We start from the raw sequence: 24,411 nt of genomic DNA, 5'->3' as shown, positions 1-24,411 counted from the left end.
GAGCAGGGAGCCTGCTTCTCCCTCTGCCTCTGCCTGCCACTGCCTCCTTGTGCTTGCTCTCTCTCTCTCTCTGTTAAATAAATAAATAAAATCTTAAAAAAAAAAACCCAAAGCCAGCCCGGGGGTGGATGAGCCTCTGGGGGAGGGGAGATACCTCCTGAGGGGCTCAGTGAACGGGAATATTAGCAACAATAGGCAGGAGAGTGCATTATTCAAGCTCATGGTTGCCCTCCCTCTTCTCTGAAAACCTCACAGATGCCTCTGAAGCCTCCACGTTTGAGCCCTCTCCTCACCTAACCACTCTCTCGCCTTCTCCACAGGCTTCCTGTCACTGAGGCCTCTTCTAGCTGGGAGGGGATGGGGCTCCTAGGTGTCACTTTCTGACTGTTACCCTGCCCACCTCCTGCAGGTCCTCTGGGCTCAGGCTCTGCCAGGCCTTTTCTCCCGTGGCCGGAGCCTCCCATTCCGTGTCACCTCAGTCCTGCCCTCTTGCCCCCTCGCTAGCCATGGTCCGAGCCTGTCGAGGAGTCAGTCCCATCCTTACCATCCTGGGAGGTGTGGTCTCTGGCAGGGTTAATGATTGCTCAGGGGAGGAGGAGATGGTGCCAAAGTCTGCCGGCTGCTGCGCTGTCACAGGCCCCAGAAGGTGCCCGCCGGCGCCCATCCACCGCTTCCACAGCCCCTCTGGGGCACAGGTAGGGACCGCCCAGCCTGGCTGCAGCAGGGGCTCAGGAGACTTCTGGCCAGGGGTAGGGACCGAGTGGGGTTGTAGGGGCTGAGGTGGGCTCTGGGGGTCCCACCCAGCTGGGTGGGAGTGCCGGTACTGGGTTGGGTGGATCTGGAGCAGCTTCCCAGTCTGACAGTGAGGCCTGTTTCCTCTCAGTGCGAGGCTGGTACGACTCCCAGATTCTGATGGCTCCCCTCCCTTCCGAGTCCTGGGGTCATTTGGGCACAGGGAGTTTTCTTCATAGGACAGAAGGGAGGCAGTTCCCTCAGGCAAGCACAGTAGCCTGCCTGGGCCTCTCACAAGAAGCTCAAGGGGGTAAAGACAGAGTGACTGGGCTTTCTCCCAGAGCAAGGACAAAGAATGGGGCCCTGACCTCAACTGCTTGGGTTCAGATCTTAGCTCCATCCTGGCTTTGTGGGGCTCTGTAGCTCTTTTGGACCTTGGTTTCCATATCTGTAGAATCAGGGCGGTCACAGCGTGGGAAGGGAGCTGGGGCTGAAGCAGAGCCGAACCTCTGGTCCACCATGGATTTGAGTGCCACCTCAGCCAGCGCTAGGAAGTGTCTGGACTGGGGGCTGGCCCTCAGCTCTGGCTCATTCCAGACTTGGGTGCCAGGTGGAGACTCAGGGGAGAGCCGTGGGCAGGGTAGGCCTAGGCAGGCACTGCGGGGCTGGGGCACCAGATGCCCAGCTCGGGCTCAGGGAACAGTGGGGTCCAACTGATGGAAACCTGTGTGTGAACTCTATGGTTCTTTTTTTTTTTTTTTTTTTGGACTCTGTGGTTCTTAACCTCACCCCATTTCTTAGCAAGGACACTGAAGGGCTTGCCTGGGGAGTGGGGTGCTGGGGCCATAGAGCACAGTGAGTAAGTGTGATTCTGGAATGCAAACCAGGACCCTTTGACTCCATTATCTGTCTGCCGTTGAAGCAGTCAGGGTGATGAACACTGGAGGCACCCCATGGCAGGGAGCCCGGTGCCCTTGGGGTCCACAGCCTTGCACCAGTGCTCCCTGGATGGGCCAGCATTTGCCCATGGAGTCGATTGGAGCCCAGATGAAGGCTCGCCCAGGGACTCCAGGGATTCCTGTTTTTTTTTTTTTATTTTTAAAGATTTAATTATTTATTCATGAGAGATACACAAAGAAGCAGAGACACGGGCAGAGGAAGAAGCAGGCTCCATGCAGGAAGCCCTATGTGGGACTCGATCCCGGGATTCAGGATCATGCCCTGAGCCAAAGGCAGATACTCAACTGCTAAGCCACCCAGGCATCCCTAGGGACTCCTGGATTTAAAGCTAGTCTGGATCTAACATTGTGTCCCTTGCTCTTGGATATCACTCTTTAAGCTTCTCTGAGCCTCAGTTTTCTCACCTGGACCCTGGGACAATAATTCCTACAGCTAGAGCACAGCTGTGAGAAGTAAAGAGCGGAAGTGAAAGTATGTGGTGAGCTGGAGGTGGTAGTGGCCGTGGTGGGCAAGTTAGCTCTTGGGTGGCTTGTGGGTGATGAGGGCCACTTTCCTCTCTGGTCCTTCTGGAGGCCCTGGGCACATCTAGTATCCTCACTCCCAGTCTGGAAGATAGTCTGAGAGCCCTGGACTTTTGGGACCTGTGGCTGGTGCCTCCTCCCACTGGGGCCAAGGATCCAGTGCTTCCAGGGCCAGGGCGAGGGAGCCTCCTTCCAGCCAGAGGGGCCTCCCGGGGGCCCTGCATGTATCATGCAGCCAGCAAAGGTTGAGAAGCACCCTCATTCACCTCTGTGCCCCTTTTTGCCCCTTTTCTAAGCAACTTTTTGAGAGTAAGGAAAGTGTGGGAGGAAGGAAGCTAGAATTTCTAGAATGTATAGAGTCCTATTTTTTAGAAGGCAACCTGAGAGATGGAAAAGAGGAAAGAGCCTCTGCATGTGGCTGCATGATATTGGGGCTGAGGAGAGACTGCCTCCTTTGAGCCCAGGCTACCTGGTGTAGCAGAGGACCTGGGCAGATGGTGTAGCAGAAGCTGGGGGTGGATTGGCCAGGGCACCGTGAAGGCCTTTCCCCAGTCCCAGACCGTAGGCAACTCCATTCAAGTCTTGTTCATTTGCAATTGCTCTGTCCCATGCCCCTGCTGGGAGACCAGGAACTTAGAGGCCAGAAGACGGGGCCCACCAAAGCATAAAGAGTGGCAGGGCACCTGACCAGGCCTTAGAGGATGGAGAGAATTTGCATATATGCAGAAGGCAAGGGAAAGCATTCTGGGTGCAGGGGGCAGCATATGCAAATGCCTGGGGGGAGGAAAATAGAGGGTGTGGACTGAGAACAGGAGCATTTAGTGCCACTGGGCCACAGGACAGGGAAGGGGAGCAGCTTGTTGGGAAGAGAAACCCAGGACCCATGAGGACTTAGCCTGCGGGGCCCAGGGGCAGGAAGTGTATCCCTGCAGCCAGCCAGAGCCATGGCAGAGGTTTGTGCTTGGGAGTAGCCATGCCCAGTGAGGGAGGTTTATTCTTGTTCCTTCTCCAGCTCACACGGGCCCTGTTTGCATTTTTCTCAAATGACCAAATCCAGAAATGACACTCTGGACCAAAGAACTTTGGCCTCATTACGATCAAATGAGTGCGTGTGTGTAAAAAGTCTCTAACAAGGGGCCAAGATTGTTTGAAACTCAGGGTGGAGGCCAGAAAGAGCACTGGACTGGGTGGGATGGGAGTCAGAGGGGCGGCATCCAACTTTGCCCCCAGCTGGCTTGGAGACATTGGCAGGAGCCTCATCCTCCTTGAAACTCTGATGTAAAGGAGGTTGATAGCCACCTCTCCCTTCTGGAGGGATGGTCTGGACCAGATGCAGGGGCGAGACTTTGGGTATGCCTTACTCTGGTGTAGAGGGTCATTACTGTTGCTCTGAGTAAGGATCGGAAGGCTTCTTGAGGCCCCTTGAGAATGGGAGGGGAAGTTGAAAGAAGCTTCCACGAGCGATAAGTGTAGCTGGTTATAGGACGGGGACCTCAGTGACCCTGGAGGATGAAGCTAACAGTGAAGGGTGCTCTCCCTCTCCCTTGCCCTTGGGAGCCCTGCAGTGTCTGGGGGGAAGTCTGGCTGATGAGGAAGAGAAAACAAGAAGCTGGGAAAGAGAGAGCACAGACTTCCTGCTTTGGGTTCTGATCTCATTACTGACTGGATGACGTCCCTTCAGCTCCTGGATTGTGATGTGCTGAGGTGAATGGCACAGGGTACAAAGTGCCAGGCATAGCATATGGCCCATCCTTGCCAGCTTCCTTCCCTAGGAGGAGTGGGTCCCCAGGGCAGGAGTTTCCTCTTTTCCCAATTGTACTTTGCTATGGTGAAAAGCACATGTTGCATGCCTGTGGCTACTCATTACTTACTCACTAATTGTCCTATGGCTGCTGAGTCACCTCTGAAGGAGAGGAGGCAGGAGAACAGAAGAGGTGAGGGGTGAGGTCCCAGATTGCACAGCAAGGAGAAGTCAGGGCTAGCTGCATCCAGCCAGTGTAAAGGTGCCTGGGATTTTGCCACATGGTGGATGCCAGCAGCCTACCACCATCACCAGTGTCCAACTCCACCTGTGGGGCTGCTGCGCGCTTGCCGCTGCCACCCCTCCCCCCATGGGCTGCCACCAGCTCCATCTGCCTCTCCACCCTCATCATCACAAATGTTACAAGTGCATCCGTCCCCACCTCATCACCACCACCACCATCATGGCTTCCATCCCCACTGTCATCCCTACCCCCAGGCAAACTGAGGTCCTGGTTCCAACCCCACCTCCATGACCAGCTCCAGGACTGCCTCAGTCACTACATTTGACCTCGGCCACATCAAGCCAGCACCCTCCACAGCACGGCCACCTGTTTCTCACGAGGACTGGGAGTAGCAGTCATAAGGTGAAGATGACCCCACAATAGGCAGAAGGAAGGGATTTGCATTTGCTGAGCACCTTCTGTGTGCTGAGTGCTGAGCGGGCACAGTCTATTCTCATTCATTCCTCCAACCCCTTATGACTCCTTAGGGTTGTCAGTCCCATCTTACAAATGAGGAAACGGGCTCAGAGGAGGGCGCGAATTGCCCAGAGAGCCTCTGTTGCTTCTCTTGAGGGTCTATAAGCAATTTGCATCTCGGGCCTTTAGTTTCCCCATCTGTAAAGTGGATATAGCGGTGCCTATCGTGAGTGTTCTCGTGTCGAGTAGTGCCCAACTCAGTGTCTGGCGCGGAGTAGATCTTCCTTATGTGGTAGCATTGGTGCTCACTGCCATAAGGCTTAACAGCCACCACTTAGGCAGTCCATTGAGGTATTCCATTGAGATGTTGGTGACATCTTTCTTGACCATTCCTTGGTGTTTCCACGCTTAGTTACTTCCATTCTCCATGATCATAAATAACCACTCGTGATGAGCAATTTGCTGCTGAAAGAGCTTCCTTATTTTAGGTTTGTTGGGTTACCAGGTCAGAAAGGACAAATATTTTGAAGGTTTGGGGTTCACAGCTGAACTGGGTTTTTCCCCTCCTGCTGGGGCCCTGGCAGAAGGTGAAGGTTGCACTCTTCCCTCTGTGCATGGGAGAGACCCCCTCACTTGTAGCTGTGAGCTCCTTTGAGTCTGTTTCTCTGTCCGCAAAATGGGTTGCTGCAGAGATTAAATTACATGAATTTCAAATGTCCTGCCTCCAAAATATCTCACTATTCTTGCCTCTTAGTCTCTGTCACTCCCCTGGTTAAAACCTCGAAATGACCCTCTATTTTCCTTAGAATACAGCAGACCATCCACACCAAGTCTTACAGGGTCAGGTACCGGCTGCCTCTGCCTGCTTCCCTATCCCTGTTTCCCTCCCTGCCCTTCTCTCCCTTTGCTCCAGCCACAGGGCTCCTCTTTCCAATTCCTAGAACACACCCAGATCTTAGTTGACCAGGTGCCATTCTCTCATGTTGACCGGGCAACCCGGAGCAACCTTAAAACAGTGCTTGCTTTAGCAGTGTAGTATGGGACTGAATTTTTTTTCAAAGATTTTATTTTTAAGTACTCTCTACACCCAACGTGTGGCTCCAACTCACAACCCCCATATCAAGAATCTCATGCTCCACCAACTGAGCCAGTGGAAGTACCCCCTGTGTACTGAATTTTAAAAATTTAAATAAGACTACAAGATTTATAATAACAATCAGCTTCTGAGTTTCCTCTTCCCATTATTTTTGTTTGATTTGGCTTGGATTTTTCAGTGTCCATCACTGGTGTACAGGTTTCTACAATTTGTTTTTGTATTTGCCAATTTCCATGGTGTAAATACTTCCACCCTGGCTGATTTCAAGCCACAAATATAATGCCAACCAGCTTGTAAAATTCTTATAGCTATGGCAGTTTTCATTAGCAGCTCCAGCATGCTATGGCATCTGTCTTCCCTTCAATGTCTGATGGTCCTTGTTCATGACTAAGAACAAGGCTCTAAGTCCAGTGGGGTCCCTGGGTTGTGGGGGAACTTTTCTTTTGGAGGCCATGTCATAATGTGACCCAATGGATGCCCCACATTTCAGAATCTGTAGGTCTTTTTCTCTTGAGTGGGTCCATTTTCTCTGTTTTTCATTTCTGGTGGTTGGAGGAGATGCTCTATCATCATCTGCCAGTGCTTTTGGGACGGAGATGGGGGTAAGGGCTGAGAGGGTCACCATTTGGTGTTCAGTCTTTCACTTAGCCACCTGTTTTGCTGTGGTGCCCCACCTCTACCAGGCCTAGTGCCCTGGGGACAGATCTTTCCGATTCAGCCTCTCCAGGAAGTAGGCTCTAAGTATATTTTCTAGTGTGTGTGGGGGGTGGGGTGTCAGCTCCCTCACTGCATGGATGGGGGGAGAAGTATCTGGGAGTCTAATGGCTTCATATGCAAACTTTCAACCAATTTTCCCGCTTTTAGGCCACCCTGCACCTCTGTTTCCAGGAACTTCTAGAACCTTCAATCCTTGGCCTTGCTGGGCTTTTGAGCTGGAACCTGTGGGTGCCATCCCTACTCTGGTTGTTTGTTTGTTTATTTATTTATTTATTTATTAAAATTTATTTAATTTACTTTATTTTTAAAATTTATTTTAGAGAGAGAGAGAAAGTGAGCAAGTGAGCACAGGTGGGGCAGAGGGAGAGGGAGACAAGCATATGCTACACTGGGCCGGGAGCCCGATGTAGGGCTCTATCCAGAACCCTGAGATCATGACCCAAACCTAAAACAAGAGTTGGACACTTACCCAACTGAACCACCCAGGTACCACCTACTCTGGTTTTAACTATCATTAGCTTGATAAGTTGTTCATCTTTCAATTCTTTCTTTTTTTCTTTCAAACTTCTATAATCTACCATCGTTTTAGTGGTGTTTCTTTTTTTTTTTTTTTTTTTTTTTTAGTGGTGTTTCGAGTGGAGATGAATGCTGATTCCTCCATACTGAATAGGGAGCTTTCTCTTCCACTCCTCACAGATTGTCCTTTTCTTGTCCTTCAGACATGTCACTTCCTCAGAGACTCTGCCCTATGCATTTCCATTATTCACTGCTGTGTAACAAACCACCCCAAGACTTACTGGCAAACAGCAACAGTCATTTATTATATTAGAAATCTACCATTCGGGCAGGGCTTAGACCAGATGGCTCGTTGGGAGGTAGAGCGTCGTTTTTGGGATGGTTTATGCACACAGCTCCCTCACATGGGTGGGTGGATGTTGGCAGTTCACTGGAAGCTCAGTTGGGCTGTTGGCCAGGGGCTCTGTTGGTCATGAGTCTTTTCAAGAGACTGCTGGGGCTTTCTTGTAGCATGGCTGCTGAGTTCCAAGAGAGAGTGTTCCAAGAGACTAGAAGGGGAAACTGCCAGTATCTTGGGGCCAGAGCCTGGAAACTGGCATGGCATCACTGGAGCCATATTCTATCAGTCAGTCATGGGGCCTGCCCAGATGTCTTAATCATAAAACCAGTGGGATTTTTAATTTATGGAGATGACTGTGTAATGACATTGAAAAGCTAAGGCCATTGAAAGATTTTTATTAGAGGAGAGGGCCTGCCATGCCATGTAGGGCCACACGGGGAAGCATTCGGTCAGGACGTGGAAGGAGAGAGGAGAAAGCGTGACCCAGAGCCTTAAAGCATTTTCCATGGGAAGGAAGGTGGGAAGGAGGCTGCAGGTCAGGCAGTGGAGCAAGCTTAGGATTGAATAGTTGGAATAATTTTGGCAGTCTATAGGCGTCGTCCTTAGTCGTCCAGTGCTTGGATCTGGGGTGACTCAGGGCAGGGAGAATATTGACTTGGTGTATGAGTTAGATGAAGGAGGAAGTTGGAGTGTGGGCTCTGGATTGGTTGGTTTGTACAGGAAAGGAGTGTTTGCAGGCAAGTCATCTGCCATCTCTGGGAACCAGCTTGCCTGGGGAAGGTTGGCAAGGTGCCCTGAGATGTTAAAAACCTTATAAATAGAATGAAAACGTAATGAATGTACCAGATTCAAGGGGGGCAGACATAGTCTTCATCTCTTGTTGGGAGTAGAGTCAAAAGGTTTGTAGCCCTTTTTATCTGCCATACTGCCTGAAGTAGCACCTCTTTTATGCTCCTACAATGGCCACATTCCCTTCCTTCATAGCATGAATGCAGCAAGCAGTCAGCACTTCATTTACTTGTTTAGAGTCTTTTTCCCCAAAAAATATTTTATTTGTTTGAGAGAGAGAGCAAGAGTGGGGTGAGGGGCAGAGGGAAGCAAATTCCCCGCTGAGCCCAATGCGGGGCTCAATCCCAGGATTCCAGGATCATGACCAGAGCCAAAGGCAGACACTTAACCAACTGAGCCACCCAGGCACCCTAGGGTCTGTCTTATTCACTAAGCCTTGAGCTCAGTGAAGGCAGCACCTTGGCTCTTTTGCTTGCAATTATTCGCCCAATGCTGGGAAAAAGATCTAGCCTTTAGGAGACGTGCATAAATACCTATTAAAAGAATGAATGAATGAATCCAGGTACCCAGCACATAGCAGGTGCCCAGGAAATGTCAGTGGATATTTAAAATTATCAACCCTCTTATGGCCATGAGAGGCATGAGAGGTGAAGCGGGACATAGTTAGAAATGAAGCTGGGGGGATGCCTGGGTGGCTTAATGATTGAGCATCTGTCTTCGGCTCAGGTCATGATCCCCGGGGTCCAGGATCAAGTCCTGCATTGGGCTCCCTGCAAGGAGCCTGCTTATCCCTCTATGTCTCTGTCTCTCTATCTCTGTGTCTCTCATGAATAAATAAATAAAATCTTAAAAATAATGAAGCTGGGGAGGGAGGTGGCTGTCAGGTGTGGATGGTCTATGGAAGCCCTTTTATGGAGTTTGGGCTCGGGCAATGGGGAGCCATCAAAGGGCTTTAAACAGAGGAGAGAGGTCATCAGAGGGGTTGAGGAAGGATTACTTGGGCTAAGTGAACTGGTTTAAAGACCCAAGGGAGGGAGGCCTGGAGAGGGGCTGAGCCAGGGGATGGGGGAAGGTGGCTGTGAGTGTGGCTACTGTGGGATGGAGGGAAATGCCAGGTTCACCATAGATTAAATGTAGGGCACTCCAAAAAAGGAGAGCCAAGGGTGACCTAAGCAAATGGGTACATCCCTGAGGCAGGAACTTGGGAGGAGGGGAAGGTGGCATGAGGGAGAAGACTTCTGGGTTTTGATTGTCAAGGTTCAGCTCTGGAAGTCATTCTTACTCTGCTATCTCTTTCTCTCCCCCTTGGAGGACCCCATTTTTTTGAATCAGCCAGAGATTGGGGTCATTTTCTCTTGGTTCTCCCATAGCTTTGGAGTCCTTCCCAAACTGACCTGACCAGGTAACCCTCCTGCTGTGGAGCATCTCACAGGGCCAGTGTTCCATGGAGCACACTTTGGGAAAGGTGGCAAAGGCAGCTATTAGATGTGTCAGCAAGTAGGACAAAGGACCCTGTCTACCCATAGAGCCTCTGGATTGTCCTGGTTAAGTCACTGTCCCTCTTTGGGCACCTGATTGTGAAGGATGCTATTAGCTTAGACACTTCACATAGGCAGGGTAGAGTCATGGTTGGGGAAATGAATTCTGGAATCCAAAACTCATGTTCAGAGCACGGTCTTGTCATAGATTCCCTGTGTGCCTCAGGAAAGCCCTTTATTCTCTCAGCCACCTCATAGTTGCAGGGATATCAAGATTATGCATATAACATGCTTAGAGCAGTACCTGCTACACAAGGCCCCTGAATTCTAGAGCCAAGTTTGGGTCATTCTCAAGCTGGAATTCTAGACCAGGCTCAGCTACCCTGCCCACCCCTCTGGGTTCCCCCTCTAACTTGATTCCTCCACCCTGGAACATCTGGAGAGTGGCAGCGGGTGATAGGGGCCCTGAAAGGGTAGTGGTGGGCAAGCTTGGCTCAGACCCTCCCACCAAAGAGAGGGAGGCCTAAGTACAGTTGCCCCTTTCCTGATGCGTCTTCCCTTGGTCTTTTCAGACATAATGGCGTGGCCGTGGCTATCCTGCCTCCTGCTTCTTACCCTCATGGTATCTGGTGGGTGCCTCCCCTCCCCTACCAGAGTAGTACTAATGTGGAGATCCTTGGCAGGCCCTCCAGAAGAGAGGGGCACTGCTTCATTAGCAAACCCCCAGTTCCCATGACCCAGCTCCATGCTTGGCTGCCCTGGGGAGGTCTAGGGAGGACCCCAGGCGGGTGAGCTAGGCTGAAGGTTGGGACTGGTGTGGGCTCCCATTAGGGTAGGTGGGGAGTAAGCTTTACAGGGGCATCTAGGTGTTCCAGTGGTCTATGTTCCTACAGTGGAAGCCAATGTGGCCCCGACATTCTCTGGAAACATGACAAGAGTGAATTTGCCTGAGGACCTACCAGTGGGTGAGTAACCATCCCTGTGCACAGACTGTGCCAAGCCCCTACCCAAAGAGGGCCCCAGGGACTCCCTTATGGGCTGGCTTCCCATAAGGGAGTATTTCCATGGCTCATCATGGGGCAAAGGTGGCCTGAAGGGAGTTTTTTCTAGAAGTTTGTTTTCTCCTCTTCAGCTTTTGTGTCAAGGCCCTCACACAGTGTCAAGTAACCAAGATACCCCATGAGAACATTGCTTCTGTTACCCATCCCATCTCTTGCTGGTGTTTCTGATACCCCGAGGAGAGAGGATCCACCTGAGACCATTCTTTCTCTTCCACCTCTCACACTTGCTAAATTTCCTCCACCCCCTGCTTTTCTCCCCTCTAAACAGGGAGCAGATTTCTGGCTAAAAGACTTTTACACACTTCTTGCCAGAAGTTAATAACAGTGCTTCACTTTATTTATTTATTTATTTATTTATTTATTTATTTATTTATGAGAGACACACAGAGAAAGAGAGGCAGAGACACAGGCAGAGGGAGAAGCAGGCTCCATGCAGGGAGCCCAACGTGGGACTTGATCCTGGGTCTCCAGGATCACACCCTGGGCTGCAGGTAGCACTAAACCGCTGAGCCACCGGGGCTGCCCCCCAGTGCTTTACTTTAATTGCCTTTGTTTATAGAGCTACTTTCTATCTATGGCAAGTGAAATGGATTTCTATTTACAGCCACAATCTAAAGCTTGCTTTTATTTTATTTTTAAAGAAAGATTTATTTATTTTTTTAATTTGTTTTTTATTATTTATTCATGATAGTCATAGAGAGAGGAGAGAGAGGCAGAGACACAGGCAGAGGGAGAAGCAGGCTCCATGCCAGGAGCCCGACGTGGGACTCGATCCCAGGACTCCGGGATCGGGCCCTGGGCCAAAGGCAGGCGCCAAACCGCCGAGCCACCCAGGGATCCCCAGAAAGATTTATTTATTTATTTATTTATTTATTTATTTGAGAGAGAGAGAGAGAGAAGGAGAGAGAGAGAGGGAGAATGCAAGTGGGGAGAGGGAGAGAAAGAACCTCAAGCAGACTCTACACCGAATGCAGAGCCCAAAGTGGTGCTTGATCCGCTAACCTGAGATCATGACCTGAGCTGAAACCAAGAGTCAGATGTTTAAGTGACTGAACCACCCAGGTACTCCTAAAACTTGCTTTTAAAATAAATAGATTTACATGAAACGATAAGTCAATTAAAAGAAGGATCATAAATAATGAGACACTGGATATGGTAAAGATTGTGGCAGTGTACAAAAGGGAATGAGATTTGGGAAACATCGTTTTGTTGGAAGCCACAGGGACTGAATTCCTAATTCCTAGCAGGCAGGATATGGGTTAAAAAAAAAGACTCTATTCATTGGGATACAGGCTTGGCTGAGCATTACGGACCCCAAATAACAAAGGTGTAAACAAGGTCAAGGCTGATCATTCTCTCATATAGCCATCTGTATCAACAAGTCCAGGGCTCTCTGGGGCTCTGTTCCATTAGACTGTTCCCTGCTCTACACTTTTGGTGTCTGGCATTCTCCTTCCATCTCCAGGCTCTGCCCTTCCCTAGGCTGTGGCCCTCATCCACGTGGTCCGAGAAGGCTCATGTCACACCCTATTCCAGTCAGCTAGAGGAGGAAGGGGCCCCTCAGGCTCGGCCCTTTCTCATAATGATAGGCTCCAGATTTTACACACTGCTCTTTTCACTCACTTCTCATTGGCCAGAACTTAGCCACCTATCCACACCTAGCTGCAAGGAGACCTGGAAAATGAGGTCTTTATTTTGGTTGGCCATGTGCCCAGCTCAAAATCTGAAGTTCTCTGGCTCTGAGAGAAAGAAAGGGTGTGAATATTAGGGGACAATCCACAGTCTTTGTCGTAGCATTGGAATTAGGATCTCAGATAGCTAAAGCTACCAGAAGACACAAGAGACTGAATCAAAGACGGTGAAACCCAGAATTGGCCCTGGGATTCAGAATCCCAGACTGGAGTATGTGAGGAAAGGATGGGGGATAGACTTTGTAGGCACAAAGACCACATACATTTGGGTGTGGTTGCCAGGACAGCAAAATCTGTTTAGGGTTATATTAATAAAGATTTAATGCCCAGGATGAGGGAGGTGATGGTCTCATTACACTGAGATGAGCACCCTGGAAGACTGGGCTGAAGTCAAACTATTTGGTATCTATAAATGTTCTTTGTCCAAAAGAGAAGTAATGTATATATGTTAATGATATTTACATATATTTTCTTTTTTTTATTTTATTATTTTTTATTTTTTATTTTTTTTATGATAGTCACACACACAGAGAGAGAGAGAGAGAGAGAGAGAGAGGCAGAGACATAGGCAGAGGGAGAAGCAGGCTCCATGCACCGGGAGCCTGATGTGGGATTCGATCCCGGGTCTCCAGGATCGCGCCCTGGGCCAAAGACAGGCGCTAAACCGCTGCGCCACCCAGGGATCCCGATATTTACATATATTTTCATAGCTGTTTGGTCATAGATAAAACACACACACAAAGGTCAAACGAATGTCACAAATATTATAACTCAAAGGCCCTCAAGATCTCATTCTCCAGAGTAAGCCTTTGATATCTAAATAAAACAGCTTGAGTTCTCATACTAGTTTCAGAGGCTCCTCCTGTGGATGTTTTTTTCAAGGTTGAGGTTCACCCTTTGTTCTTTCCTCCCTCTCCCTGGCCAGTCCCTGGTGCCATCCAGCCAGCTCCAGGCTTTACTGAAGATCTGAGGAGAAGGGAGGAGATGGTAGCATGAGTCAGGAAGCCATACTCACTGTTGTCACTGGAGAGTGTCCACTCTGGGCCTGGTCAGGTCACCCAAACCCTGCATGTCTCCTCGCCTCCCCAGCCCTGGGGCTCTGACGCATGCTGCCCTCTGCAACCCCCAGGAAACAGAAAACTGATTACTTCATTGTTTATTTTATTTATTATTTTTTTAAAGATTTATTTACTTATTCATGACAGACACAGAAAGAGAGAGGCAGAGAGATAGGCAGAGGGAGAAGCAGGCTCCATGCAGGGAGCCCCATGCGGGACTCGATCCGGAGACTCCAGGACCACACCCTGAGCCAAAGGCAGGTGCTCAACCATTGAGCCACCCAGGCATCCCCATTTCATTGTTTAGAACAGCGCCCCCTCCCTCCCTGGTCCAGACCAAAGGATCTTTTATAACCACAGACTCCTCTCTGGGCTCTCTTTTGGTGGGGGGGTCCTTTCATAAACCAAAGGGTGATTTTCTTCTACCTGAGATAAATTCTACAGCTCTTTTACAATGGGAAAGCATTTTCAGTCAGATTTTTTAAAACTTTGTCATTTAGACTTTCTATTTTGAGGTATAATATATGTGCAGAAAAGTGCATTGACTCACAAATAACTATCACTGATCAGGAGATAGGGTGCTGCAAACACCCCCAGGTCCCCTCTCTCGTCCCTTTGGTCACTCCCTGTCCTTTCTCCCTGACAGAAGACCTCTTTTCCTGACACTAACACTGTACAATAGTTTTGCTATGTTAGGCAGGCTTTATATATATATATATATATATATATATATATATATATATATAGTCCCTGGTGCCATCCTTATTTATTTATTTATTTATTTATTTATTTATTTATTTATTTTTGGCTTTTAAATTTTTTATTTTAAGATTTTATGTATTTATTTGAGAGAAAGAGCATGAGGGGAGGGAGGGGCAGAGAGAGAGGGAGAAGCAGACTCCCATGCTGGGCTCCATCCCAGGACCCTGAGATCATGACCTGGGTGGAAGGTGGACACTTAACTGACGGAGCCACCCAGGAGCCCTATAATTATGGTGTTTTAAATACCAGTTTTAGTTTAGTGACAAACATATAATTCTTCACATATAGGGACCTAATATATGTCTTTTATTTTTGTAGCTTTTATTGATTTGTTACATTTAATTTCTTTTTCTAGGCCAACTTAAAAAAAAGACTTATTTATTTGTTCGTTTATTTAGAGAGAGCGAAAGTGTGTGAGCAGGTGGAGGGGTCGAGGGAGAGGGACAGAGAGAATCTTAAGCAGACTCCATGCCCAGCACGGAGCCCAACCCGGGGCTCAATCCTACAACCTCAGAACCATGTTAATGGCCACCAAGGCCAGAGACCTGGGGATTGAGGGGGTCCCAGACTTCTGCACACAGAGAAGACAGGCTCCCTACCCCAGTGGAGCCAGGCTGGTGCCAAAACATGGGGCCGTGGACCATAGGCATTCCGTGTCCCACCTCCAGGTTCCGAGGCCTTCTGGCTGGTGGCTCAGGACCAGGACCAGGACTCTCTGACCTATGGGATTAGTGGCCAATATGCCTATTTCTTCACTGTCACCCCGGCCACTGGTGAAGTGAAGCTGGCCAGCCCTCTAGACTATGAGGTAAAGGGTGGCAGCCTGGGAAGACCCTGTGAGGGGGGCAGGGGGATGGGGGCCCTGCCTGTGCTCCCACTCTGAACAGGGGCTCACTTTCGGCCTCTTCTCTCTGCCTGCCACCGCAGACGCTCTACTTGTTCGCAGTCACCATCTCTGTAAGCGACAGCCACAACAACCCGGTGAGTTGGAAGGGGGAGGAAGAGGAGACTGGTCCTGGGATCAGGGAGCAAGGGACTAGAGCCACTCCTGAGTGTGTCCCCTATCTCAGGCAAGCAGAGAGAGCCCTAGTTAACAAAAACTGAATTTATTTATTTATTTTTAAGATTTTATTTATTTATTCATGAGAGGCACAGAGAGAGAGACACAGGCAGAGGGAGAAGCAGGCTCCCTGCAGGGAGCCCGATGTGAGACTCGATCCCAGGACCCTGGGATCACCACCTGAGCCAAAGGCAGATGCTCAACCACTGAGCCACCCAGGCATGCCACAAAAACTGAATTTTAATATTTATTTTCATCCAAATTATTCTTGTCCTTTTTGGGTCACACAATAATATTAATTTACTTTAATTATGCAAATACATCATTTATATTACAAATATAACATTACTTATATTAATTTATGTTAATACAAATGTTAATAAAAAACAAGTGCTAAATATTTCCCTACCCTGAGCTATTGCTTTCAACTCCCTCTGCTGAACGTCAGTGCTCATTTTTGAAATAACAAGCTTATACTGCTGTGCCCTATGTCTCTGAAAGTTGAGGATTTTGTCTTTATAATAGCTTCTCCAAGCCCCATCCATTAAAAAAAATCATTTTAATGACTTGGATATTCATGAATGCATTCTCTTCATAAACATCTCAAGAGTTGCAGCTCAAGCTCAAGTCCCCTGGGTGATCCTTCCCAGCCCACTCCCAGCCAAAGCGTCCACAGTCACCCTTCTTCCACATCTCTCACTGTGTGTTTACATATTTATGCATCCATGGAAGAAAGATTGTAGTTTTGGTGCATTTCCTGAAACCCAAATGGGATCCCATCTTCCATATTATCTTGAACTTCCCTGTCCATTCAACAATCAGCTTTGGAGCTCTGCCTATGTTTCCTCCTGAGTCCCCTGTTTCTTGTACTATTTTCCATGTAGGAGCATATCATGATGCTATTGCTGGTCTCCTCTGACAGACACTTAGGTTGTCCGCATGCTAAAAACTATGGCAGACAAAGCTAAAATGAACATTCCTATAGCAGGACAGACATATCTTCAATTTTTAAAAAATGACCTAATTATGTCTGCATCTTGCTCTGAAATGGTTCTGTAAACATGTGGAGAGAAAGAGAGAGAGATCAAACAATGACTAAATCTGGATGAAGGGTATTGGGAGTTTTTGTACTATACTTGCAACTTTTCTGGTGTTTGAAATTGTATAAAAAATGAGATTACCCTGAATATTGCCTAATTGCCCGAGAAGCAAAGCCAACTGCAAGTTGTCCCACCAGGAGTTGGAACACCAGGAGTTGTCCCACTCAGACACTCTTCCCTTTTGTCTTCTCAAGCTCTCACATTTTCCAGGCTCACCTGGGCTTTCTTACCTGCAGGTACGGAAGGAAATGCAGGTGATCGTGGAGGACAGAAATGACAATGCTCCCGTTTTCCAGAATAGTGGTTTCTCCACCAGCATCAATGAGGTAACATCTGCTCTAATGGTGTGTGTGTGTATGATACAGGCATCCCAGAAGTTCTTGTCAGTGTGCAAAGGACCAGAGATGGTCAGCAGGGGGTCTAGGATCAAGGAGAAGCACCCCTTAGAAGGGCCCACTGCAGGAACCAAATTGGGGGGAATGTAACCATATGAACAAGAGTTATAGCAACATATTGCAATCAGTCAAACTGGATTAGAATGATTCCAGTTATAAAAGCAAAAATTTTTTTAAGAAAAGGAATTTATTTTCTCATGTATCTGAAAAATTTAGAGGTATACTAACTTCAGGCAAGTTGGATACATGCATTTAAACCATGTCATCAAAAAACAACAACAACAACAACAAAACATGTCATCAAGGGACGCCTGGGTGGTTTGGTGGTTGAGTGTCTGCCTTTGGCTTCCGGCATGATCCTGGGACCTGGGATCAAGTCTTGCATCAGGCTCCCTGTGAGGAGCCTGCTTTTCCCTCTGCCTATGTCTCTGCCTCTCTCTCTCTCTGTGTCTCTCATGAATAAATACATAAATCTTAAAAAACAAAAACAAGAAACAACTGTGTCATCAAGAAGAGATTTCTTAAAAAGAGAGAGAGAGAGAGATTTCTCTCACCTCTCAGCTCTCCTTATCTTGTTGCCCCTATCCTTAGGTAAGGGGCCATTCTCTATTGTGGTGATAAAAGTGTCCCGTGCAGCTCCAGGCTTTGCAACTTGAACGCAGACTGTCTCTTTCTCTGTGGTTCTGGCCCAAACCCCAGAGTTGACTCTCATTGACCCATTTTGGGTCATATACCTATCAACCTAGGGATACGGAATACTTTGATTGGGTAGGTCTACATCATGATCCTTCCCCTTTAGCAAGGGAGGGCAGCTCCACTTGAACGGACTGCATGGGGAGGAGGTTCCCTAATGGTCCCTGAGCAGCAAACACAACACCACTCCTTGATCTTCATTACCATGCGGCTTTGAAAATGTATTTGGTGTGGGGCCCCAAATACACTAAATACACACTAGGCCAGACATAAGACTGATGAGGTCCAGTCAGCCATCTGACAGACTCTGATGGAGCTCATGCTGTGTACCAGGCACTGGCTTTGGTGCTAAGACTATCTGGTAAATAAGGCAGATCTGGTCACATTTTAATGAAGAATATAGATAATAATCAATGAAACATTCAATAAGCAGGATTATTTCAGATGCTATTAAGCTCTATGAAGAGTGTAAAACAGGGCAAAGTGAAAGAAAGTGACCAGGAAGGGGGCTGGTTTAGGTTGAGCAACCAGGAAAGGCTTTTCTGAGTAGGTGACATTTGAACAGAGACCTACATGGCAAGAAGGAACCAACCATGGGATGCTCCAGGAGAAGGATGTTCCAGGTAGGGGAACAGCAGATTCAATGGCTCCAAGCTGGGAATGAATTTGGAGTGTTCTAGGCATATAGCCAGGAAGGTGCTGTGAATGGAGGGTGGAAGGTGAGGAGGAGGTGAGGTGAGAGAGGTGGACAGTGGCCTGACATCAGAGGGCCATAGAGGGAGTGAAGATTGTATTCTAGACAAAATAGGGAAACCATTGGAGGGCTTTTAGCACAAGAGTGATGTGGTCTGATTTATGATTTTCAAAGATCACTTTGGCCACTTTGTGGAAATAATGAAGGTGTGCACAGGTCACAGACAGGGCAAAGGCCTCCCCAAAGAACCTTCCAGCTCTGCAGGGTGCTGTCTGGGATGTACTGCTGTAGGCTACAGAGAGCCCACAGGATGTTTGAGCAGGGGAGTGGCACATCCTGGATTCTGGAATGATTGTGCTTCTTTCTCCTGAGGTGCTCTGCAAATCATAAGCCAGCCGAAGTGGTAGGGAGAGGAAAGGGGGGTAATCTGCTCCCTGCCCTCCCTCCCCCCAGTGGTCTCCAGAGGCCCAGCCCAAGTGAGAAGGAAAAGGGAGCATTGAGTGTCAGGCTCTAGGTGTTATTCCTGCAGTATAATCGGGGACATAAACTCAGGGAGGGGAAATGAGTGCTCAGTCGTGGAAGGGATGGATTGGAGTTCCTCATTACAGACCCTGCCAGTTGGCTCCCTGGTGTTCTCTGTGCTGGCCAAGGACCAAGACACGGGGTCTGCAGGAGCAGTGGTGTACTCCATAGAGCAGGTGAGCACAGGCAAGTCCTGTGGGAATACGGGCCCCACTGCTCCTCATAGCCACCAGGGGGCAGCATCTCCCACACAGCCTGCAGGAACCTTGAGTGTTGGGGTGAGCCCTGGCTCCCAAACCTTTTGCTGGCCCCCTCTGGACCTCATTTGATAAAGCCACCTAAGGAGGGTGACTGCCATGGACAGAACCCTTCTTCCCACCTTCTTGCCTTGGGGCACCGACTGGGCTTTTCCTGAGTTCATGTGGCTTCATGGGGTGGCTGGTACACAGAATAGGAAATCGAGAGGTACAGTGTCTTGTCCAAGGTCACACACACAACAGAGTATGTGACCCAGTTCTTCCGAAGGCATGTTAGCTAGCTATAGCTCCCGTCTACTGAGTGCCCACGATGTGCCTAGCATATACCTTACCTCATTGGACCCTCCTCTCAACCCACTGCTGATATGTCTGAGCTCATTTCCCAGAGGTGGAAACTGAGGCTCAGAAAGGTTAGGTGACCTGGTAAGGGTGGCAGGGCTGGTTAAGAGCAGAGCTAGGACTTGAGCCCTGGTCTCTCAGAGGGGAGCCTGCCCTGACTGCTCTGCCTCAGGTCATCCCTAGCAATGGGGAGAGCCAGCACCTCTTCAGGATCTTCCCCAATGGCTCCATCGTCCTCAATGGCAGCCTCAGCTACAACAACAAGAGTGCCTTCTATCAGCTGGAGCTGAGGGCCTGTGTGAGTAGGGGTGCAGACAGAGGGGGGCCAGGACCATGAGGCTCAGCCTTACGGAGACCTATCTCCCACAGGACTCAGGCGGCCTATACAACAACGTCTTCACCATCCAGTGCTCCTCGCCTGTCTTCCTGTCCATCTCTGTAGTCGACCAGCCAGACCTGGACCCTCAGTTTATCAGGGAGTTTTACTCAGCCACTGTGGCCGAAGATACACCCCAGGTGTGCTAGAGGACCTGGACGGGTCTGGGTGGACACAAGAGGCAGGGAAAGGGTCCGGCACATTGAACCACGTGGTTCTCTGCACAGGGAACGTCAGTGCTGAAGGTAGAGGCTGTGGATAGTGACAAAGGCATCAATGACCCAGTGATCTACAGCATTTCCAGTGAGAATTGGGGTGTTCCCAGGTGGAGGAAGGGGTGGGGGCTCTGCTGCAGCCACTGGAAGCAGTAGCTTCTACTGCCTCTCATCAGACTCCACAAGACCCGGCTGGTTTGCCATCAAGTCAGATGGGGTGATCATGGTCAATGGTTCCCTGGACCGTGAGCAGCTGCTGGAAGAGGATGAGGAGGTGAAGGTCCAGGTCATGGTGAGTGAGGGGTCCATTGCCCCTTTTGCACCCCTACCCTCAACTTCTGACCTTTAATCTCCGTTCTCTCTGATCCTTGGTTCTCTGACCTCTGGCCTCTGGTTTCTGCTCTGCCCTAAGGCCACTGAGACAAAACCCAACATCTATGGGCAGGAGGCCAAGGTGAGCATATGGGTCACACTGACAGTGACGGATGTCAATGACCACCAACCTGAGTTTTACAACTGCAGCCTTCTGGCCTGTACCTTCACACCCCAAGAGGCCCAAGTCAACTTCACTGGCTATGTGAATGAGCATGCCTCCACCCGCATCCCCATTGATAACCTCACCATGGTGGTCTACGACCCAGACAAGGTAGGTGCACCCAGAAAAGGGGTGGCTGGGCAAGAGTGATGGTGGGAGATGGCTAGGGAAGATGGTGGGGAGTGACCCATAGAACAAGGTGCTATGGTGGGTGATTGGTGGTGCTGATCATAAACAGTGTTGGAAAATCAGAGTTGTTAGGTGATATTTGCAAATGTTGGGTGATGTTATACTGGTGTGTAGTTTTGTGCTCAGGGCAGTGCTAGGTGGTGGTGAACAGAAAGGCAGCACTGAGTGAAGGTTAATAGTGGATGCTAGGTAATGTTGAGTGGAGTATATAGTTTTCAGTGGTGTTGAGGAGATGGTGGTGATGGGTACTTGGTGAAGTTGCAGGATGTTGGGGTATTGGATATTGGGGAATGTGGCAGTATTGAGCATAGAAGTGGTTGAGTGAGTGCAAAATTGGAGAGTATTCTTAAGTGGAAATTGATATTGAGAGGTGGGTGAGCTGGGTGGCATTGAATAATGAATACCTATGGATGGTGTTTGGTAGTATGTGGTGATATTGGGTTGGTACCAAATGTGGAGTGGAGGATGGTATTGGGTGGTGGTAGGTGGGTGGGTATATTGAGTTGGTGGTTGGCATTGAGTGAAGCAGAAGGGGTGTGGAATGGAGGGTGGTGTGGGTAATGGGGTGATGTTGGGTGTTGCTGGTATTTGGTGCTGGTATGGTGGTGGACTGTGTTGAGTGGGAGTTGGTAAGGAAGACTCAGTAATGTCTTATGGGAGTGAGGGGAGTGTGTCCAGGCTCTGTCTTTCCAGCCCAACCCAAGAGCCTAGGCACATGGGGATATCTTTTTCTGATGAGCCCACATTTGCAAGGGACAGTGAGCAGCCTAGTTTCCCCAGGGCCCTCTTGTCACAGTGTTATGAGAGCCCCTCTCTCAAGGGACTTCAGAGGGCCGGGCCTCTGATGCAGGAGCCTACAGTCAGGGATTGGGGCAAGACGCAGGTTGGTATGTTGGAGGGGTTGGGGTCTCTGCTATACCATATACCCATCTCCACAGGGCAACAATGGCACCTTCCTGCTGTCCTTGGGGGGCCCTGATGCCGAAGCCTTCAGCGTCTCCCCTGAGCGGGCGGCAGGCTCATCGGACGTGCAGGTGCTGGTGAGAGCTCCTGCAATGGTGGACTACGAGAGGAAAACAGTGATGCTGGTGCAGGTGAGGGGTGCGTGCTCTGGGACGCCAGGGAGCACAGTCCATGGGCACTCTGACCCCAATGCTGCTGCTTCCTCCTCCATCCTCAGGTCATGGCGATTGACTCAGTCAGTGGGAACTCCTCTGTCGCCCTGGTGACCATCCACCTCAGAGACATTAACGACCATAGGCCCACATTCCCCCACAGTTTGTACAACATCAGAGTTTGGGAGCACAGTGCAAACGGCACTGTGGTCACCAACAGCATCCACGTGAGTGACAGGAACCCTCTGGGACTGGGTGGGGAGGGACACGGAAGAGGACCCTGCCCAAGTTTCTGTATCATCTGATGTCGTCAGGTCTGAGCAAGTGTGCACACATGTGTGGGCGTGTGTGACAGGGGACAGCCCTGTCTCCTTAACTGCATGGCTGGCAGTGAGGGACATTTCCAAATCATGTCCCATTGTCTCTCTCTCTCTGCCTCACAGGCCTTTGACCCTGACACGGGTGAGGGTGGCCGCATCACCTACAGCCTGCTTCCAGGGAACGGGTAAGGTCTCAGGGTGGGCAGAGGGCAGGCGGATGAGTGGGGCCTGGGCCCACCTCTCTGCCTTGCAGTGAAACCAGAGCAGGCAAACGTAGGACACTCGTGACATTCCAATTTCAGATAAACAACGAATCCTTTATTTGGTATAAGCAGATGGCAAATATCGCATGGGACATCCTAAAATATTTTTTATTGTTTATCTGAAATTCTAATATAAGTGGGCATCCTGTATTGTTGCTTGCTCACTCCGGCCACCCTGCACAGGGCAGAGATCTTTAAGGTGGATCCAGACTCAGGAATGGTGACAGTGAGGAACAGCGTGCTGCTGGATCGAGAGAAGCAGGCCGAGTACTACCTCACACTGCAGGCCACAGATGGCGAGAACTTGTCGGCCTCCACCACGCTGCACATCATCCTGCTGGACATCAATGACAACTGGCCTGTGGTCAGTGGCTCCTACAACATCTTTGTCCAGGAGGAGGATGGCGATGTCCTCATATCCCTCCAGGTGCGAGCCAACCTGAACTTGGGGGGTGGGACAGGGGCAGGGGACCAAGTCTGGCTCTGTAATTGTGCTGGCCCTGGATTGGAGTCTGGGTTCTCCTCTGTGGTCCTGAGGAAACCAATCCGTCTCTTAGGACCTCTGTCCCCGCTTTGGAAAATGAGGACAATTGTGGTACTTAGTCCCAGGATCACTAGGGAATAATGAGGTAATGCATATAAAGTGCTCAGCACCAAGCCTAGCACAGAGCAAGCCCTCAAAAACATATTGCTCTTTTGAAATCCAGCCCCTGTCTCATTCCAAACAGGATTTGAGTGATTGACTAAAAAGGTAAAAAATGGGAGAAATAAGGAGAAAGAGAAAACAAGAATTGTATTGCCAATAGGCACAGAGGCAAAGTTAGAACCCAGAACGACACAATTGCTAGGAGGGGGCTGAAAATTCAGTTCTGAGCTTCCTGATGACCAGTGCAAAAAAGGAAATATCAGTGGCCAGGCTGACAGAGTCTATGAGATAAAAATCCACGGTTGGTTCCAGAGAAACACCAAAGACAAGCATCTTCCGGAGTCATTTGAAAGGGAGCCTCAGAGGAAGTGGGAAAGAAACCAAGTCCTCAGAATCACAATCATGTGGCTACTGAGCACTCTTATATTCCTGGGGCTATGAGGTTTCCAGAGCACATTCCCATCCCTAGTATCTTGACCTACTTGTGAAATAGTTGCTCCAATCGTCCCCATTTCACAGAAGGAGAAAACTGAGGCTCAGGAAAGTTAAGTGACTTCTTTGGGCTTGCATAGCCAATAAGCAGCGCCCTGAAGCCAGAGCTTGGACCTCTCTACCCTGAAGCCTGGGCCTTTTCTTCTTGCTCTTTGATACTTCCTCCCTGGTCTGTGGGTTCCTTGGGGCAGGAGCATTTTAGATCTGCTGTTGTAACCATGGCGCCCGGCATGAGCCCTGAGAAGCGCTTGGTGAATTAAATGGACTGAATTCAGAGTGCTGAGAGGTGAACAGACGGGGTCAGGCTTCTGGAAAAGCCATCTCTGGCTGCCTGTACAGGAGGCATTTAATAAACAAGATCCCAATGGAACTGAGATGAAAGAACTGAAGGTGAGGGATGGGCAAGGAGGAAGGGGAAAAGCTAGATTCCAAGCCAGGGTAGCCCAGCTCTGGATTCAAAGCCACATGTCCTGAACACCTGTTGTGCACTAGGTCCTTTCCTGGGCCCCAGTCCTCTCAGATGACTCCACCATCATTGCTGCCCATGTGTGACTTTCAGGGGAAGGATGCCAGAGAGTCACCCAAGGGTGTCACTTGTGCTGTGTTCAAGATAGCACAGGGGATGTGGAGGCCCCGGGTGTATCGCTAGTGTGGCCTGGAGTCAGGCAGAGAGGTGTAGAGGGCATTCAGGGTGAGGGGAAGGCATATGCAAAGGCCTGGTAGCATGACCAAAGTGGTTGTATTCTTCATGCTGGATCGACCCCAAAGACAGGCCACGTACACGTACAGGACCCTGGCAGGACAGGAACACACACACATGCACGCACACACACATACACGAATTGGGTGAAGAATGTGCTGTTTAAAAAAAAACAAAACAGCACTGAAGCCATCACTGTGGGAAGATCAGAATCTTGTTGGACTTCACGCTTATGTTATACTTGTTTGTTTCTGAATTTTGGATATCTGTAATCCACTGCCCCGTGCCTCCTCTCCACTAGAATCTCAGCTCCCTAAGGGCACTGTCTTGGTCATGGC

At 49.5% G+C, this 24,411-nt stretch overlaps 1 protein-coding gene across 4 annotated transcripts in view; it reads left to right on the top strand.

Annotated features, from left to right (window-relative positions):
* Positions 1-591: 591 nt before the first annotated feature.
* The window catches only part of CDHR2 (cadherin related family member 2), a 36,122-nt gene continuing 12,302 nt past the window's right edge, over positions 592-24,411 (top strand). For 2 of the 4 annotated variants that reach the window (XM_049109114.1, XM_025434801.3), the window contains exons 1-16: positions 592-695; positions 10,163-10,219; positions 10,484-10,555; positions 14,831-14,970; positions 15,090-15,143; positions 16,559-16,648; positions 18,713-18,802; positions 19,395-19,520; positions 19,592-19,738; positions 19,826-19,901; positions 19,990-20,105; positions 20,226-20,459; positions 21,476-21,631; positions 21,718-21,879; positions 22,096-22,157; positions 22,419-22,662. In XM_049109114.1, the coding sequence (XP_048965071.1) occupies positions 10,168-10,219; positions 10,484-10,555; positions 14,831-14,970; positions 15,090-15,143; positions 16,559-16,648; positions 18,713-18,802; positions 19,395-19,520; positions 19,592-19,738; positions 19,826-19,901; positions 19,990-20,105; positions 20,226-20,459; positions 21,476-21,631; positions 21,718-21,879; positions 22,096-22,157; positions 22,419-22,662 (1,821 nt within the window). In that variant the 5' untranslated portion in view covers positions 592-695; positions 10,163-10,167. Of the gene's footprint in view, positions 750-2,071; positions 2,164-10,162; positions 10,220-10,483; positions 10,556-14,830; positions 14,971-15,089; positions 15,144-16,558; positions 16,649-18,712; positions 18,803-19,394; positions 19,521-19,591; positions 19,739-19,825; positions 19,902-19,989; positions 20,106-20,225; positions 20,460-21,475; positions 21,632-21,717; positions 21,880-22,095; positions 22,158-22,418; positions 22,663-24,411 lie in introns of all 4 variants that reach the window. The other 2 variants (XM_035715090.2, XM_025434802.3) reach the window with 2 other exon arrangements.

Source organism: Canis lupus, chromosome 4, assembly GCF_003254725.2.
Source record: "Canis lupus dingo isolate Sandy chromosome 4, ASM325472v2, whole genome shotgun sequence".
In the NCBI taxonomy this organism is placed as follows: Eukaryota; Metazoa; Chordata; class Mammalia; order Carnivora; family Canidae; genus Canis; species Canis lupus.
The sequence above is the reverse complement of the archived record's forward strand: the minus strand, read 5'-3'. Positions and strand labels throughout refer to the sequence as shown.